The following is a 20,524-nucleotide window of genomic DNA, read 5'->3' as shown; positions in this document are numbered from 1 at the left end:
GCCACACGGCCCTTTACTGGATCAGTTTGACACCCCTGGTCTACAGTATATAAGCCCACATACACCAATTTCACCTTATACTTCAATCATTTCATTTACTTTGTGTGTTAATTTTCCTTTAGTCTCTTAAATGTCACATTAACGCCCATTTGTCTGGGTATAAGAAGTCGTGATTGTCATAATTCCGACAGCACCTGAAGGCAATCTTACACTTTTTTTTTTTTTAGATGGATTGTGTGTTGGAGAACTGCTCTGCAGGGATGTGACCGACAAAGAGAGGGGAGGGAGCAAGCCCCTCTCATCTGTCATGCATTTCCCCTTTGATTCAGCAGCAGCCACTGAATCTTATTTTCCAGCATTTCTCCCCCCTGGGCGCTTTGTTCTGTGCTCAGCTGAGGAATGCTGGAGAACACAGTTAATTGTAAAAAACCTTATACCTCTGATCTTGTTTTTCTCTCTCTTTACCTTTGTTTTCTATAATAGCTCAAACTACCACTGAACGGTTGGGGTTTGGGCGGTTTGTCAGTCAGACCTACATCACAGCAGCGTCTCTGCACAGTGGAACAAAGACGTACAGCATGAAAGATACGATCCGTCTGTGCGGTAAAAATGAAGCTTACGCTGTAATCAGCTAAGAGGAAACTGCTTCAAAGTGTTCCATATTAATATGCTTTTTGATTTATTGTTATTAATAGTATCATGGATATAATGATAGGCTATATAATGTTGAAAATGTACTGAATGTGTTTTACTTTCAACAGTTAAGAAGCTCCTTAGAACAGTTAAGAAAACTGTTTGTTTTCTGGATACGAACAAGTCAAAATATTCAAAGTTTGAAGGTCAAATTTGTCAAACACTGCCAAATAAGCAGCAAAATGCAATACTTGCTCCACCTGTTGGTTGTTTTGTGACAATGTGAACATTTTATATACTTGAATAACTGAATTAGTGCCGACTGCACATCTAATTTAAAACGCACCGAAGGCCCAAAACCTGACAAAGTCAAAGGGTTCAAGAGTGAAGGCCACAGAGTACAAGGTGTATGTTTGCTCAACACTGGCGTAGTAGCTATAGGGTGAATGTCAGCATGTTGTCACACACACACACACACACACACACGCACACACACATGCACACGTCATGAGATGTGGCAGAACAAAGGGCTCCCACACAGGTTCTTTGTTTTTCTTTTTTTAAAACAATAATATCACATATAAATTCTCTCTATCACAAACCAATTTGTGAGACATTTTACAAATCAGACCAGAAAAGTACAGTTACATTAAGACACTGTGACACAGGTGGCTGCGGAGTGAAACACAGTAAGGCACCAATGCCGTCTATGGCATGGGTAGTTTCCAGACTAAAAAGAAAAGAAATACCAATAAAAGCAGCATTTAAAAACGTAGGATTTTAAAAACCCTTTCAGTGGAACACATCTTGTGAAAGATTAGCAGAACAAAGAAGAGTGATCCGTGGTCTTTGTGTTGGTTTGTACAGAAGCAGAGGAACGCCACAGTAGACTGGATTTTTAACCCAGATGAGTGAGCCTACTGAACCTAATTGTGAAAAATAACCACTGAATACTTCACGTTAAACCATAAATGTTTCTGAATGAATAGCAGTGAAACACAGTATTTTTTCAAAACAGTTTTTTGGTTTTCAGGTTCACAAAATAAAATAGAAAATTGAAATGTTCGGGGTCCTTTTAGGTTAAAGTTTTTATTTTGTTCGTTGAATTTTGGCATCTGAATTTCCCGGTCCAATTTTAGCAACCTGATATTTTAAGGGGACCCACGTTGAAATTCTAGATCTTAAAATAACGTGCTGGATTTGAGAAACCAGAGTGCAGTTGTTCTTTAATTTTGGGCACCATTTTCCATCTGAATTTGCAAACCATAAAAATACATTAAAAAAGGATTTAAGATGCAAATTTAAACCACCACCATTTAATAAATTATTATAACTCAACAACTGTAACATTTCATATCTAGATCCTCCTTTGCTTGCCAAATTGGGAGCATTTCTGCCTATTTTTGCTTCCGTAGCTGGTGTCAAGACCTGGTTTTCATGTCCATAAATAAATGTGACGTGAACCACACTAATGCTAAGATGTGTTGTGCGTGAAGGAAGGCGTGAGGAACCTGAAGAACCTTTTTTGTCACCTATGTTCATTATTTCAGGATGCACAAAAATAAACTCCTTCACTTGTAGTCTTGAGCTTGGCTGCCATCAGACACCCACTGCCAGTGTGAAAGATCACACTATTTATATTTCTTATATTTCACACTTTCTGTTGATTCAACAAGATCGCTCCTCTTCTTCTGCACGGCCGTTGATGGGCGACAGAAGACTTCGTATTCTAAAGTCTGATCATGAATCCAATATTGCAAGAGTGGATCTTTACTTTCAGCAAATTTTGAATTCAAACGATATAACGTATACCTCTACGTGCGCGGGTAGGCTGTCTTTTACACGGTGTGTTTCACTGTTGTGCTGTAAAGGCTGTGCTTCAAAGCTGAAAAGTCTTGACAGATTGTTCTGAGATGAGCTCTGCTGGTCTCCATCATATCACGCCCCCCTCTCTGGTTTTAGAGAAGGGTTTGTAAAGAGCACCAGAGCTACAAGACACAACTCCTAACAGAATAAACAATAGCAATCCACGGTCGTATTGCTCACAGGGTGGGTTCATGTACAAAATACAAAAATAGATAAGAAAACATTTACTGTATATAAAGTATATGGCAGACAATCAAATGGGTTACTTTGTTCTAAATGACAGTTATTCAATTCAGAAATTGTTACACACACAACGAGAAAATGCAACTATGTACTGTATTTCACAGCCCCCCCCCCCCCCCCCCACGCTCCCTTTACTGTACCTTTCCAGTCAACACACCCACACACACACACACACACACACTTGGTAAATACTACACAAAGCTAGCTTTCACCACAACCACAGGCACAGTAAAGAGTATATGTGTTTCCTGTTGTCTCTAAAGGAAAGTGAGAAAGTGGCCACAGCTAAAAATACAACTCCTTCGCCTGTAGATATTCTGTCAATGCACACTGCGGCTCTTATGAACCCAGCTTGAATTCCCCTTCAGTGAGGTTGAGTGCTGTGTGTGCTTTGTGTAATTATGGATGCAGGTCTGTGTGCTCTGAGGGTGTGCCCCGTGTCTGTTTTTTTGTTTGTACTGGGTACACTTACACAAACGTATGAACTGACTAAACCATAAGGCAAGGGATTCTGTGCGTGCAGCCATAGCACTTGTTAGCACCAGAGCAGGTAAAACACTATAACAGGTACATTTTCTGCTCACCTGTTAGCTTTACTGCTGTGATGTATGACCATTAGAATTCAAGAGATATCCAAAGAGATATCCATACAAATGTGTTTGAATATGCCTGTCATTCTGTGGGACCTTTGAATATATACAGTATATATATATATATATATATATATATATATATATATATATATACTGTATATCATATATAACATATCTCAGTCTGTCAGTGCTCCCACAAGCTGGTCTTTTCTAACTCTTTTCTCTTCAGCTAACAATGTGAAATGCTTATTTCTTCCCAGAGATCACTACTCAACTACATCTCAACATCAATGACACTTCCACTTCCACTGTCATTCATATGTCGTGAAATATATTTGCCTGAAAAATGATTTTATTGATGTTTTGCGTACATACGTTGAGGCTCAGACGATGGTGAGATGTTTTGCTCCAAATTAATTCATCAACAACCACTGAACGCAATGAATTTGTAGTAGACACATCGGGGATGTGGCGAGTTAAGATTTGGCAAAATAACAATCAGCGACATTTATAACATGATCATTTAAACTTAACTGTATCCATATTCTATGTATTAAAGCTGCTTCACTAATGCCTTCCTTTGAAGTGAGAAGCGATGCATTTTTGCGTTTCTAGCCCAAAACGATATTTCATGATGAACAGGCTAGCTAACACGAGCGGTGATAGTAGCTTCATTTAGCCACATCTCTGGCTTAAACAACAGACATGTGGAGAAATGCAAACTCAAGTGCTTAGTGGAAAGGTTCATTGGTGGTGTTGTGTTTCTCTCAGACACACAGAGCATGACACCATGTTTACTGCTGCTAGCTAGCTGGGGGAAGAAAGCTAAACGTGGTTTCACGTTCCATGAAAAGTCCCTGAAAACTTGGTTTCAAAGCACTTCTCGACAACATTAAATAGTCATTAACAAATATGCTAAAGAAGTTAAAGTTTGGAAGAATAAATTATATTGTGGTAATATTTGTTAAGAGTTAGCCACTCGGAAACTGGGTGTGGTTTGTTTGATATACTGGGAACATAAGCAAACAATCCACAACTGGATAAGATTCAAATGTTGCCCGACTAAAGGCTCATTTGTGCTCCTCTAACCTTTTAAATAGATATGACCATTTCAAACGATGTAACAGTAACTGCCCACAAACGTCCATGTGTGCTTTACGTTGGCAAAGATGTTGAACAACACATCCACAAGAGGGCCGCTGTGATAATGTACCTCTGAGGAAAAAGGTAAAAGCTGAAGCAGCATTGTAGATGACTGGTGGTACTGCTCCATTTCGCCAGCACCCGTAAGCTTTCAGAAAACGTGCATGGGCGAAATCAACACAGAGTATCTGTATACATGTTTAAAGTTGGTGCATGGTATTAGGCAACATGACATCACCTGTTTCCATCTAAGCCACACCCAATTCAAAGCAGTGATAAAAACACCAATATAGCAATCTCTCATTTAAAATAATCAAATAGATAAAACTGTTCTAACTTCAGTGGCATATTTGTGTTCATGTGGGACCGCCTCATTAAAATAACTCCCTACTACTATGATTTAAGTCTGAAATCTATTCCCTGCATAAACCTTGTTTACAGGCAGAAAAACAAAATAGAAGGGTTTCATGTTGTAATCCTTTCTGATAAGATAAAGGCTGATCTGGACGTCAGTTGTTTGAGCTGGAGGCGTGGATACACAAAATTATCAGACGAAAATTTACGCAACAATCTTATCCAGAACCTACGTCTTGGAACAGGTCCCAGCTGAACCGGTTCAACAGACAAAAACAGAGTGCCATCTACAGAAACTTAGAGTTCATTACAAGGCAATTCATAAAAAAAAAAAACATTACTAGCCCTATATGACTAATCAATGGCTGTCAGTGATTTTACAAACAGTGCCATGAAAATCTGTGTCTTTTCCCTTCCTCACCACTGACCGTGGTTCCTCTGACCTTCACCTTCTTCAGCTGAACTTCCATTTTTTCGCCCGTCTGGGAAGTGAACCGCTCTGTGCATTTACCCTCACACACACTCTTCATTTAGTGTCCCCTTGCTGTTAGGACTCCAACAAACTGTGCCAGCGGCAAACCTGCTGTCCTTTGGACTCTTTCATCTGAGTCCAGTGGGTGAGCTCCTCCTCTCCAGAGCTGTTGAGGCCAAGCGAAATCCAGCCGATCATCTCCTTACGCTTCATGCTGCGCTTGTTGTAAACGGAGAGGATGAGCGTGACGTCCGATAGCTGGAAAAGAGCTACCTGGAAAACAAACGTCTCTTTGTAGGTTGGGTTGGGCTGACCTCGACAGATGGATGTCTTACACTTGGACATCTCGTGGCCCATGGAGTTCAGTAAGGTCAGCTTAACATATGTATCTGAGCGAGAAACAAGCGTAGACAATTAAATAGGAAATGTAAACATGTCAGAATATTTTAAAATGTAAGGCACCTCACTTGAGGGCTGTTGGATCATTTGTGCAAAATCGTTATGTTTCTGCAGTGTATTCTCTTGAATTAAAGCATTACTACCTGCTACAGCTGTGTTTCCTCCGCAGCAGAGTATGACCCATTTTCCCCGTAAGCATTTGTTCTTGTTATAATGTCACTGCAGTTGATGTAAAAGATCATGACCACATAGGATGCGGTTTTCTCCTGATCAAACGCAAAACGCGGCTGTGACTGTTCCTGATAACAAGACCGAGAACTCAAAGGATGCAAGGAGCGCTACTTCTGTCTTGTTGCTATGCAACTACAGTATGTCTAACCTGAAGTAGGTGATAATGTTGAAGAAATGGACTAGAAAAAGTTAGCAATGCGTGAGTTAGTAATGAATGTTCCTCATCAGGAGAGCGCTGCAGGAGCTACTTTTATCTTCTCTGACTTTGACATGATGTCAGGGTAATGACATAACATGTGCACAGACTTTAAGAGCCTGCGGCAGTGTCGCAGAACCCTCTTTGTCCAGAACGTGATGCATGCATACTGAAACAAAACATGTTCTCAGTAACTGGTGCATAATCCTAATATGTCAGGACAATTGTATTAACCTTTCAGAAGCAGGATGAAAAAATAAACCTAAACAGAAATCATTATCTTTGGACGTTTATCACAATAGCAGTATTTAAGAATTTACATCTTGTACATAGCAGTTGTGTTACTGATAATCTTGACATTTCCCAGCTTTGTCCCCAGCTGACTCCCTTCTATTTGATTGTAAATCAGCGCATATTCCAAATATCCCCAATAAATCTCATTCATTAAACCGCAAAGAGGAGAAAGGGAGAAACACTGGCATTATCAAGTGATTCAGCATTCACACTTTCCTTTCTCACTCCTCATCTCGGTGCAGAAATCACGATATAAACTGAAGCCACAAATCCAGCGGAAAGTAAACGAGGCGAGACTAGCAATCACAATGGGTCTTTGAGAGTGTTTCGCCCCTCGTCTACAACCATACTCCATAATAATGCTGTGTATTATGTTCCTGTCTAGGAGGGAGTATAGGGAATGAATTGCCGGGGCTTTCATGCTGTCGAGTGCCAGCTGCCTTCCAAACGCCGAGCTCACCGCCTTGAATCACACATTCAGTTGCTCTCTTTGACATAAAAGCACAGTGAAAAAAATAGCCTTGATTTCTTTTTTGACTGCTGCTGAATGGGCTCTGTAGAGCTGTGGATGTCTTAAGTGGTCAGTAGCGGTGATGCATGGCTCTTTGGTATTGTTGCTGAATGAGAGGGGCTGCGACTGATGATTAACTTGACTTGTCGGCTTGGTACTGTTTTGAAATTACAGAAAAAGGAGCTCTGAAATTGCTCTGCATCTTTCGCCGTGCTCTTTCCACTTTGTAAGACGCACAAAGTCAATCAAGGCCTTCATAAGGATTTTGCACAAAGATTTTTTTCAGTGTTACCAGATGTGACTATTTTCTAAATTCAATTTCCATACAGTATGTGGATACGCTATCAAGAAAAGCACAGACAATATCCAAATCTGGCAGCTAGTCATTAGTTACAAATACGAGGAACACAGCAATTAATGGGAGGACAGTACAGTGCATCACGAAAAAGAATATTTATGCTCTACTCATAAGCTGAACTGAAAAAAAACGTAAAATTAAACCCAAAGCATGCCAAAGTGTATTGTTTGAATAAACCAGCAGTCAGTGACACACAGCGTTTCTTTCTAGCTGGCCATCGGTCACAGATTAAACCAGATTGTTAGCACAAAAAGTGTTACTTCAGGCATGGCTGTCACAAACACAAGACTGACACGACACAGGTAATGAGAGTGCTTACAGGGCTGCATGCACAACAAGACACACACATTCAAAAACGAACATGTTTTACAACAAGTGCCTATCTTCATGGACAAGTGTTCAAATTTTAAAAAGGGTGTGAAGGAGGAAATCTCGAGTTACTGCTATAGTTCCTATTGCCCTTTGATTCACTTTTTACCAAGACTTAGACAAGAAGATTGGTGGAGCCCTCATGTCTTCAGCCAGGAGACCATTAGCTTAGCTTAGCATAAAGACTGGAAACAGGGGGAAACAGCTAGCTTCACTCTGTCTGTAATTATATGGTCTCGCATATCGTTGGATTTCCACGCCTCTCACATGCCAGATGTCAGGCTTGATCCCAGCACTGTACATCTGGTAAGCTAGACTAGTAATTAACTCTCCGCCTACCAGCGACTCCAAAGCACACTAATTAATGTAATCTCTTATTTGTAGTAACAGCCAGACAATCAGCGTAGACGGAGCGGAGGGATTTTGTTACCTTTCGACCCAACCCTTACCCTAGTTCCAGTCTCTATGCTAAGCTAAATGAACCAGCTGCTAGCTGAATTTACAATATTTATTATATTTAACAAACAAATCCAATTAGAAAAGAAAGTACAGTCGCACAGTTTAGGACACTTTTGTTCCCTAATAAAATAATCGGAAAAGTAAAAAAGGTAAATTGCAAATACTGGAAAATGCTTTGTGTTTGACTGACCGTATCCATGAAGATAGTATGAAGGTCTAGAACAGTGATCGCACCTCTCTGTGCGGCAGGAACAGGAGAGGAGACTCACCTCTGATAATATAAACCTGTCCACCTATCAAGTGTTTTAGACAACAGAACAGCCCATCTGACAACAAGGGTTGGACAGCAGTAAGAGAAAACAACGGACCAAGATGTCAAAAAGGGAAGTAGGGCGAGAGAATTTCAGATGCGGAAATAACAGAAGGTGCGAGGGAAGAGAAACAGGGTCAGAGGGCCAACAACATTGCACAAAGTTCAAGAGGCAGTGTTTGTTTGAACTTGCTGCTCAGACCCCAACAAAAACTGACCAGTAAATAAGGGAAACCAGGGATCAAAGCCATGGGGGAAGTGAAAAACAGGTAGTGCAGCTTAGATGGATCAGACTATTTCTTATATGGAGAAGTTATAATCTGTGCATGTTCTCTCTGGCTCAGTTTGACAAAGAAAAGGAAAAAGCATGTATTTCATATATATTCAACAAAGGTCTTTCACGCAATATATACTTATTTAAGATGAATGAATGACGTGTACTGACAATAAACAAGACTTAAAAGGCTCATACAAAAAACAAGTTGATGGCCTGTATTGACTGCTTATCAGTAGAAATTGCACGGAGTTGTTTGTGCTTTGTCGCCTCGCAGGTCTCTGCTGATCGTGGAGGTGCCTGCTGCCGTGGTCCTGCATGACGCTTCCTGCTACTATTATAATCTATAACCTTAGCTGTGCTTGTTTCTCCTATTCTGCTGTATTAACTGCCATAACATATAAGTCATATTCACATTACTATAGATATTATTATAGTTACTGGAAGTGTGTCTGTCTCTGTTTTTGTGTCTCTCTCTCTCCTTTTCTTTCTCCCCAACCGGTGCAGACAGATGTCCGTCCTCCACAGAGCTGGGTCTGTCTGACGTTCCTGTCTGTTATAGTGAAGGTTTTCGTTGCCACCATACTCTACAGGGGAATTGTTGGTTCTATGTAAATCTTAACTAAGTCATAGAGTGTGGTCTTTACCTACTCTGTAAAGTGTCCTGAGATAACTTTTGTTATGATTTGGCACTATAAATAAAATTGAATTGAATTGAATTGAAGAAAAAACAATATAATTGGTTATGACATTTGCTGTAGCAGCAGATTAGAGTGGCGTGTTGTACATTGTTAGGCTGCGTAAACATACATCTCTATGCACAGGCTCAACTTGCCCTTTTGTTCCCATCTGGAAAACAAGTTGAAAAATTGTTTACACTCTTCACTGCTCTTTTGGCAATGACTCAAATAAAACGTTTTAGAGTACTTACTGGGTGGCTTGTTGACAGCTAAGTTTTTAAAATGGATGCCTTTGATGATCTCCACCGAGAGACGTCCTGTAGTGGCGTTGTACACCAGGCCCACGAGGATCTCTGGTGTGGAAGTCTGACTGACTGACTGGAATGATGAGGCGCTTTCACTGCATGTCATATCTGAAAGGCTGACTTGGGACTCACCGCCCTGAAAATGTTTGCAGACATTCAGAAAATGATTCCCTTGTATATCACAAAAACCACAGACAATGTTCCCTTACCCAGGGCAACATCAATAATGTGTATGAGTTTCTGTCGCCACTTTATTTCCTAACACTATCAACAGCATTTGTAGAACCCAGTGTATAAAGGCATGATCATTTGTGTTCTCACTTATTGGAATACTACGTTAGACGGGGGGTGGCGCCTGGATAGAGCGTGCAGGAAGCAGGACATGATGCTGATGACACCACGGTCATGTAGCCAGTTTGTAATCCGGTCATTAAAAACCGAGATTCTTGCCGTGACTTGAATTTGTCAAATTTGTTGAATTGACGGTTTCGGTGTTACAGACAGCTGATCCCGAATCTTGCCGTCCCTCCAGTTAAACATTTCCGTTGGTGTCTTTCTGTAAATCGCCCTTATTCTTCTTCACCCTTGGATGTTTGTTTGTTTCGCGTTAGCCGCATGATATGTAGATACCAGACTTGGTTTTATTCACTGGTCTCAGCCCCAAGAACTTAAGATTGGAGGATATCTGTGTGTCTGATCATCAAGCAATTTTATTCAATGTGGTTTTATCTGTTTTACATGCAGATAAGGGAACAGCTGTCCGCCACCGAGCTTTGACCTCTATGTCTGCTTTTAAGTTTTCTGACCCTGTTACCTCGGCTTCTTTTAGCGCTCTTAACCACAATTTTAACAAAGGAGCTGGTCTCCAATTTTAACCAAACATGTCAATCTGTTCTGGACTTTGTTGCCCCTTTTAAAATGAAAAAGAAGAATTTTAATTCACAGCCTTGGCACAATGATTTTACACACCAACTGAAAAGAGATTGTAGAAAAAATGACAGAAATTGGAAAAAGACCAGCATTCATGTTTTTAAGGAAATATGGAAAGACTCAATGAAAACATATCAAAAGGCAGTAAAAGAAGCAAAGAATTCCTACTTTTCCAACCTGATTTTAGAGATTCGTTCTAACCCCAGAGTTTTACTTAAGGTTTTAGATTCAGTTAACCTGACTAACGCCAGATGACTTTCGTTTCATCTGGCTAGAGTCAGGTTAAGATTTATTCAGAACCTGCGCGGTCACCATAGCCAACCACTCCTCCTCTACAACCCAAATAGCCTATGGTGTACCACAGGGTTCCATTTTAGGTCCAATTTTATTCTCTATTTTTATGCTTCCACATGGCCAAATTATCCAGTAGCTCCAAACGTTTCCCTCCGTTGATATGCTGACGACACACAGATATACCTCCCGCTGAGACCCAACGATCCGTGAAGCCTGGTTTCTGTTTTTGACTGTCTGAAAGATGTGAACCGCTGGTTGGCCCATAACTTTCTCCAATTAAACAACTCCAAATCAAAAATAATACTGTTAATCAGTCTTGGTCTGTTAACCAGTAACATTAAGCCCACTGCCAGAAACCTAGGTATCATCTTTGATTCAGACTTCACCTTCATCCTTCATATCAATAAAGTTGTTCAGTCCTTCTTCCTCCACATCAGAACCATCTCCAAAATCCAAAATATTCTATCACAGTCAGACCTAGAAAACGCAGTCCACGCCCTCATATTCTCCCGTTTAGATTACTGTAACTCCCTCCTAACCAGCATCACGAACAAATCCCTCTCCCGCCTCCAGCTGGTTCAAAACTCAGCAGCCAGGCTTCTCGATGGTTTTAACAGACGGCCTCACACCACTCCAATTTTAGCTTCACTTCACTGGTTCCCTGTATGTTTTAGAAATTGATTTTAAGATTTTACTAATCACTTTTAAGGCTCGTCACATTTCAGACATGCTGACCCCATACGAGCCTGTTTGCAGCCTTAGATCCGTGGGTGGGTCTCTTCACTGTTCCAAGGCGAGAGGAGAAAAGGCTTGCTGAATCAGTATCCTCTTTTAAATCACTTCTTCAAACTCATTTTTATAGACTTGCCTTCCTGGTGTTGTCTTTTTATCCTTTTATCTCATTGTTCTTCTTTCTTTGCAAGCACCTTAAATTAATTAGCCAACAAGCTAATAATAATTTCCTTTGTCCTCTGTACACTAATGATGTGTAATTTATTGTTATGTTCTACTGTACCTCATTGGATTTTACTACTATTATTATTTGTTTTGTCTGTATTGTATTTGTGTGTGTATTCTGATTGTTGCTATGTCAAAGTACTGTTTGCTGTTTTTAAAGGTGCTATACAAATAAAGTTATTGTTATTATTATTATTATTAATAATAAATGTCATCAACACGCCCACTTGCTCACTGTGAATCCTCCAGACAGTGAGCACAAGGGCACATGGGATCAATAGGACATTATAAAGACTTTTTACTAGGGAGCCGGCAGTATGAAGTCTGTTTAATGTCTGGTCCAATCGATTCAGACATTTCGTTCTCACACAAGCAACTCTGGGTATTTAGTAAACAAATTGATTCCTAAATTCCTCGTTGAATGTTACCAGAATATCACAAGCTCATTCTGAAAATGTTATCCAAACACATCGACCGACATAGAGGGCAAACTAGTGAGGTTTTGAGAGCTTGCTTGAAAGCCAGCACCTGCTTTGATCCTACTTACCGGGAGAGCACAGCATGGGTCTAATATGACCGGCACAGACATTCTGCCCTGAAGGTTGAGCTTGGTGAGGTAGAACACCTTTTCCCCGAGCATCTTCTCCTTCTTCATCCGCCGCATACTGTAAAGGCGGAATCGGATGGCGTAATTGCTGATCATCTCTGACTCCACGTGGCTAAAGCGGAAGGTCTCGGTGAAGATTGGGCATGGACCTCTCTGGATTCCTGTCTTGGCTCTCTGCTTCTTGGTGGGCAGTAGCACTAGGTGGACCTGCCAGGAGATGTTGCCTGTGTGTTTTATGGCCGGAAGATCCGATACTGCCGTGATGGTGACCGCCAGCTGCTGATCGTCTGAGTCGAAGTCAAACACCACGTCCAGAGTGCCATATTTTGCAACCGGATCTGGTTCATAACCTTTAGGGAGCTGAGCTGCTGATCCACGGGCTGACATGTCCTTAGGAAACCAATGAGATGTTCAATGTTCAATAAAAACCTCAATATACATTTCCAACCATATCTTGCATTACTGGTGTTTACCTCTGGGCTGAGGACAGCTGTACTGTCACTGGGTACATCCTCCTCATAGCCTTTGTTTAGGTAACTCTCAGTCTCATGGCCGTCGCTGCACTCACTGGGGCATTTGTCAAAAGACAGGTGGGGACTGCCGCTGGAATAGGACAGATCACACTTGGCGTCTCCCAGGTCAGACAGGGTACAGGACATCCTCGGAGAGCCATTCTCATCCTGATAAGGAGGTGGCTGAAGCTCATCCAGCGGCGGCGTTCGTCTCATCCTCTGGATGCAGTTGGCTGGTTAGAAGGAAGTCAGGAGAGAGATCAAGAATCACAATGTACATATTGTCAGGTGTCATATGATTTTTATTTGATTGATGTGAAGACCACAACCATGGTTCTGGCCATGCCAGCAGCAGTGCTCTAGCAATGGCAGTGTTGATTGGTCAGTTGGTTAACAGTTAACAATGGTTGCAGGGTAAAATGTCTCTTGTTGGATGGATTGCCATAAATTTGGTGCATTCATGGGACATTCATGGTCCCCAGAGAATGAAGACCTCGGACTTTGGTTATCCCTTAAATTTTCATCTGGAGCCATAGCAAGTCAAAGTTTCCACCTATCCTGTGGAAAATCTCAGCATGAGCTGTTTTTTTTTGGGAATACATTAATTTTTACAAATACTCATACTGTAGTTTCTAGATGATGTATCCTACTAGATGTGGTGACAAGGGCCAATTTGTATTCAGAATGTGATGTCTCAACAAATATTACAATACTAAAAAACCTGCTCTAGTGAGGTGCTTGCTTGCAGGCTGACGACATAAATGTAAATGCCACACACTCATAACTTTTATTTCTATGTTTAAATAGCGGCATTTCAGCAAACTGCATTCGTTAGGCTCATAATTCGTATTTATCCTAAAGAAGGCAATTTGCCAAATCATCGATCTGTATAAGTCGAAATAAATGCTTCAGCCCATTTTCTTTTTTAAATGGAAAGTCATACTGACTAACGTTTAGCTCAAAGACAATTCATAACAACAATTCCAGATTACAGGATGCAAGGTGGAGTGAGACTGTGTGCCCATGTAGTAATGAGTAACAGAATTAACAGCAGGTTACACAGCAAAGGCCGAATTTACCGACAATGAATGTAGCACTCATTACTAAAGGCTTACATAGCCATTATGCATTTGTACGTCTGCATAGCCATGTTATTCTATTATATCTTTTATTAACTGAGGTTAGAGTAAATGTTTAATCTAGCTGCACTTTAATGCACAGGTAAGATTTAGTTTCTTATTTCCTAATGTGTATCATTCATGCAATTCTTTAGCATCTAGTCATACACCGTTATATGCAATTCATCATATATTTTCCTTTTCACTCCGACAAATGGAGCTCATTCTGCCCCTTCTTGTGAGAATAATGTTCTCTGTGAGTGGAGTCTTTTGAATGCACAACCTAAATAAAACATCAGATGTGCACCATTAAAGGGCTGAACTGAATACTTCTTAATCTGCCACAGATTTCATGCCTCTCACCTTTCTAAATGATTCAGGTTGCCTGGAAGCCAGAGAATAATGCTATACTGAGAGTCTCTGTGGCATTTGTAAAAAAAAAAAAAACTTTGAATAGTGTTGTCAGCTGCATTCTTAAATCTGCCTCCCTTGTCCAATTTGGATTCACCAAAATTGAGCAGCCGATGCTAATACTCCCATAGGGACACTGGCGGAGAGTGCTTTAAACCCCGGTCTCTTGCAGAAAAAGAGGAAATAAAAAAAAAAACTACAAAAGATGAAGAAGAAAATAACTTTGGGGGAAAAAAAACCCTCTTCTTATTTTTGTTTCCGTAACTTTTGAAAAAAGCCACTAAAAGCAGCGTAGTGACGTAATCCTCTCCAACTCATTGTTCCGGCTCTCTCCCAAGTTCTTGAAACTTTCACTCTTAATAACGTCTGTGAGACACCACCTCAAAGTGGCACATAACAGTGGCAGGATGGAGGCAGAGGAGTCTTAACTAAGTGTCATGGAGGGCTTGATAAAAGGAGCAAATCCATTTTGAGCAGCTTTTTTCCTGCTGAGCCGTGGGCGGTTGATTTGATGGAAGCTGCTGTGTAAAAGCACTACTCCTTTCTCCAGCCCGCTAATTGGGATGGTTACCGTTCCTTCTCTCGTCTAACCCACCCTTCCTTCACAGAGTTTCATCCCCTCTGTACTGGCAGTCGCCTCGATCTGCCTTCTTGTACCTCTGTAAGTGGAGAAACGCTTTGTGATTTGTGCATTTTGACTGTGAAACTCAGGTATACATATCCATCTTCGTTGTCCTTTCCATGGCTACACGACGAGGGGCAAATGGAATATCATGACTATCAATCAGTAGCTATCAATAATACAAGCAGTGAAGACTCCAAACCCCTCAGGGTAAAGGCCAGTATCAGTTTATGCAAGTCGTATGCTACTGTCTAATGAATGTTTGTAACAGTATCAAGTATCATCGTCCTGATTTAAACACAACAATGTATGACTGAGGTAAATTCAAACACATTTTTTTATGGATCTGTACATGGCTATACAGTAAAACAGGGATTTACAAGGTGTTTTTACTAGACACCCCTCTTTATGTGTGCCTCGGAGCACCAGGAAAACACTTTGAAAATGATCTCGGCTATGTGCTTCCCTTGTTTATCAACTGGCGTCATTTCTTAACCTCATGTAATGTCTTTCTTTCTGAGAGTAAACTGAGGAGGGTGATATCAGTCTCATGTCATGTCATGTAGACCTGTGCTACGTCTCAATTTGTGCACTTCTGTACTTACACTTGCTATTTCGAGTGCATATTGCGTTCACACTGACACGAGTACCCAGATGGTGCACTTGCAACGGTCAAAAGGTTGAGAGTGATGCTGGACCTTACTCACTCTTACAGGTGGCCATCTTTGCTACATAGCAGAAGCTACGGGACCATGCGGGACCGACATATTCTCAAACTGGTGAAAAAGGCAGGCAGGGAAGGTGCAATGGCTGCGATTAAAATAGCCAACACCTATACAAATTAGTTATTAGTTATACCTGTGTTTTATCCACTAAGTACCGCTATACTGTATTTCGGAGCCAGCATATATTTTGCTGTGCGACAATAGCGCTAATGCTCCGTCCATTTTGAAATCCACCATTAAAAAGACCCCCCACTTTACGCCCCTGTCCCAATTTGAAGTCAGCTTGTCTGATCCCATTGCAAGATCATCTCTACTTATACATTAGTTTGATTGAAAACTGAAATAAGTCATTAAAGAGGTATTGTGACGCAACAATGTCCTCATCAGACAGCCATGACCTCAGAGAAGGGAATTTGGTCCAGACAAACCTCTTTCTTACTGCTTACTTCCTGTTTAAGGAGGCGGTCTTGTGCCACCGGGGCACCCGCCCTACCTCATTCTGCAGCCTCTGCACAATCCTCCTCATGTATATTACATGTGTCCCGAGGATAAAGCTCTTCATACTCACAGACAAACACGCAGCAGTGGGAGTCGACAGAAAATAACACAAGCGCCTCAGAACTTTCACGACAGCTTCTTTGAAATGAAGAGCACTCTCTCAGCTACATCTACATTTCTAATAATATTTTTCTGTTTTGGAGGGAAATAGTGACCTAGCAGGACTGGTCATTGCCGATCCACGGTGGCTTGGTGGGAGAGAAAATGACAGCCATCAAAGCCTTACCACAGGGAGGAAAATAATGAAGCTCCAGATCTTTTAACCAAAGTGCAGCCACAGATGGACAGAGCTCTCACTCCACTACACTCCGGGCTGCAGATTGGATTAGTGTGTTGTTTATTACATGTAAACTGATCAAAAATGATCTGACGATAAAAAAAGTGTAAAGAAACTGCGTACATATCTGAATTTCCCTCTATGAATAAGTTCTCTTAGTGGGTTTTTTTTTTACAGAAAGAAATAATCTGCTTCCAATGTTGGATATTATATAATTGTTCAAACATTTAAGGGTATTTGACTCACAGAAACAAACACAAGACTTTGCGTAGCTAAAATGTTGCTATATAAATAAACCAAATGTGATATGATTGCCGTCGGGCACACATGACTCAAATCCCTGCCTCTCTCTAACAAGTAACACCGACTACATCACTGCTACAGAAAACAAGTCAGTGATGACTGAGGAACAAAACTGCTTGAATCCAGTGTGAGCTGCTTCTTTGAATAAATGCAAAGTTACAGTACTGCATACCTCCACATATTTTCTCAGAAGAATATTAAAAAACAATGTAATTTAGGAAGAAATACAGCAAATGTCTCTAAAAACATTACCGCCCTGCACATGGTAAAGTCCGGGAGGTCAATATTCTAAAATAGTTGTTCCACCATTGGCGACTGCTGGTCTTTAAAGGAGGGGAAGCTAATTTTTCCGGCCTACATCATGAATGTGTTTGTTTATTTGGATGTAAATTCTAGCCTTCGTTCCTTTTCAAGTAAATGATCTGTGACCTTGTCGTACCAACTCGGTGTCTTTAGCAGGACCTTGACAAGTGTCCTCTTAATGGCAGCAGAGCTAGGCTGCTTAAACGGCCTTGGCCCAGCTGGAGCTGCTGCGCCAGGCTACTGTGAAGTGTGACCGCCTGTGAGTGTGAGTGTGAGTGATGGGGGGAGAAGCTCCGCATCTGTCACTGCTCGTTGGAGAAAGAAACTGCAGAGTGACAGAACAGAGTCGCCAAACACTACGCTAGTCGTTTTTGTCAAACACAAAGTCGCTGGGGATCGGTAAAGTCTCCGGATCAGTTCAGTACAACGGAATGAAAAACTTGGAAAATGCTCCGGTGGATGTTTATTCTTCAAGATCGCTGATTCGCTCATTTAGCTGTCAATCAAAAAAGGATTCTGCCTCAGACAGATCATCCAATCATCATGCAGAAGCCCAGCGTCCGGGCTAGCCCACTGTCCGATAAACCCCCAGAGACGCTGAGTGTCTGATGGGCGGGACAAAGCCCAGCATTTATCCAATGACTATCTAGTTTCGTTGCAGTGGAACAACCCGCTCTACGCTTCCCCATTGAAGTCAGTAGAAGCTGAGCGTCCAACTGTGTAAAGAGCTGTGGAGCTGTGGGGATGAATGAGAAGGAAGTTGCTCCGGTTACCTGTGATAAGTAGCTGATTCTGAACAAAAGAAGCGCGTATCAAGTCAATGAAATGTACACACAGCAGTACATATTTCACCACTTCCCTTGAGCTTCCCTTGTCTTAGAGCAATTGCCACTGTTCCCAACCTAGGGACTGGGACACCCACAATGTGCTGCAAGATACATTAGAGGGATCTTGAGATGATTAACAGAAGAGGAAAGTCCGTTTAGGCTACGAAACGTCATGTTTAATATTTAAGACTTTCCTCCGGTCTTTGCTCTTGTTCCTGTAAATGAATTACTAATGGGGGCTCTAACAACGGTTATTCTAATACAAGAAGGAAACAAATTGGACTTTGATTAAACTGATCTGTTAGACACAGCTTATAAACAGTATGATTGTAAACTTGGAGTCAAATAAAACAAGCAATTTCAGTTCTTCATTACTCACATTTTCACTGTAATCAGACAGAAGAAAATAATGCAGATTAATTGACAATAAATTATACTTGACACCCTAGTCGTGAGTAGAACATGTTTTATTTTAAAGGGTCCCAAATAAAAAAGGTTGGGGACCATTGCTCTAAATACTGGTCTCATTTAACAACATTGCTGTTTAAAGATTCATTTGACAACAACTAAACAGTGATGTGTTAAAGACAGCATGTTCTCAGTCCTGTCAGAGAGCCACTTGCCAACATTACTGATTAGCTTGTGTCCTTTAAGTCTCAAAACGAAGAATCACTGGCTGTGAGACAGAAACTAAATCAGGCTACTGTTCCAGTTCTGATCAGATGACGCACTTGTCCTTTAACTGCAAACTTGTTTGTATTACAAAAGCAAGATCGCCTTCAGGAATTTCTGTGCACCAAATGCGTCCAAAATGACCTGAAAACCGCGAACTTGTGTTAATACTGAACAGCCCGTGTGGTACCACATCTCTGAGCCCAGACTGGGGATGACAAGGACCATCCAGCGGTAATGAGAAGACAGCTTTTGCAGCACTTGCATAACAACAACCTTGTTCACTGCGTTGCTTCTTTACTAATGGAGTCAGAAGCGTGTCATGCGCTATTTATCCCTCAGCTACACATTCATACATTGCTTTAAATAGACTGTGCCAGACACTCTGCCATGGAACCCACTGTCTTATATAACACAAAGCTGGTTCAGACATGATTCACTAATTGAGGACCCTGGCGAAGATTAGATTGTTCTTGGCTTTGAAAAACACTGTCAGGATGAAACACAGTTCATTTCTGTCTAAGGACATCGAACACAAGCACGTATAACTACAATGTTACAAAGTCACCGCCTAACAGCAAATGTAAACGTGTGTCGTATAAACTGCTTGCATATACCCTACAGGGCAGCTTTTTTGTGTGAGGACACAAAACGGTCGGTAATTACAAGTTTCATAATCTGCTCCTGGTCTGTCACATAACCCGTCCACCACGGTAAAAACACCTTGTGGTGGTGAGTCGGGCAGATGGGAAACAGAGATGCATCAATAAAAAAGAAGAAGACAAGTGTGAGGCTGCGGCTGTGCAGATTATGCAGACAGTTGACTTTTTCACAACTCTCCCACGGAGAGTGTGCTGAATGGGAGCTTCGCTTTGATCACATCTTTGGATTAACTGACAGTGTGTGTGAGTGTGTACGCTGTGTGTGCGATGCGTTTGTGTTTGTTGGCTTGGGAAGTGCAGAAGAGTGTCTGCGTTTGGCTCAAGCTCACTGCAGCGATAAGGAGGGAAGTATCCGCATTGATCTATTACACAAGTGAAACTTTGCATTGTTGAGGCAACCTTTGGAGATGTTTTTGGGAAAGTTAACAAAAAAATCAAAGTGATGTGAAGAACAAAAGAACTCAATAATGCACCATCTCACGTGACTACTGGCTAAGAATACTTATATTTCGACCCACAGACAGAAAGCCTACCGTCGTCAGCCGAGGCGTCACTGCTGTAGCCGTCATAATCAGCAGTCAGAGGGCTGTACTTCTGCCGGCTCTCCCAGCTGAAACCTCCTGCGAGTTTGGTGTTCACGGCCGCCTTGGCTCCTCCCCGAAGGCCTTGGGAGCGGCTGACCGCTTCCTGATACTGACCCATCAGTTCATCCTCGCTGTCCGATGACGAGGCCTGCAGGTCGGCGTCAGAGTAGGCCTTGTCTGTTTGGGGGTAAAGAAAGCCGGCCTGGTTACCGTGGGACAGACTGAACTGAACTGCTGAACTGCTTTCATAGAAAAACTTATTTTGAGGTAGAATTTCCGTGTCAGAATAGTTCAGATTCACCAGATTCTGTGTATGAAAGTAGAGGCTAGGAAGCTTGCAGCTGATGGAAAAGATGAATGAAAATCTACATTTTCAGGGGTTTAAGATTCAAAATGATTAAATCAGGTGATCATCTCCTTCCTCTTCATATAAGCATGAGAACAGTAGCTGATGTTAACTGTGAGTGGCACT

The 20,524-nt window shown here is 41.4% G+C and overlaps 1 protein-coding gene across 1 annotated transcript in view; it reads right to left on the bottom strand.

Moving 5' to 3' along the window:
• Positions 1-5,379: 5,379 nt before the first annotated feature.
• Positions 5,380-20,524, bottom strand: part of syt14a (synaptotagmin XIVa) — a gene marked incomplete at its 3' end in the record, with an annotated part of 28,562 nt that continues 13,417 nt past the window's right edge. Inside the window, exons 3-8 of the mRNA XM_083924732.1 lie at positions 20,002-20,229; positions 12,952-13,223; positions 12,419-12,868; positions 9,637-9,826; positions 8,391-8,447; positions 5,380-5,693 (exon numbers count right to left, since the gene is read on the bottom strand). Of these exons, the coding sequence (XP_083780858.1) occupies positions 5,380-5,693; positions 8,391-8,447; positions 9,637-9,826; positions 12,419-12,868; positions 12,952-13,223; positions 20,002-20,229 (1,511 nt within the window). The remainder of the gene's footprint in view (positions 5,694-8,390; positions 8,448-9,636; positions 9,827-12,418; positions 12,869-12,951; positions 13,224-20,001; positions 20,230-20,524) is intronic.

The sequence above is a fragment of the Echiichthys vipera genome (genome assembly GCF_963691815.1).
Source record: "Echiichthys vipera genome assembly, chromosome: 12".
Classification (NCBI taxonomy): domain Eukaryota; kingdom Metazoa; phylum Chordata; class Actinopteri; order Perciformes; family Trachinidae; genus Echiichthys; species Echiichthys vipera.
This window is presented reverse-complemented; position numbering and strand designations above follow the sequence as displayed.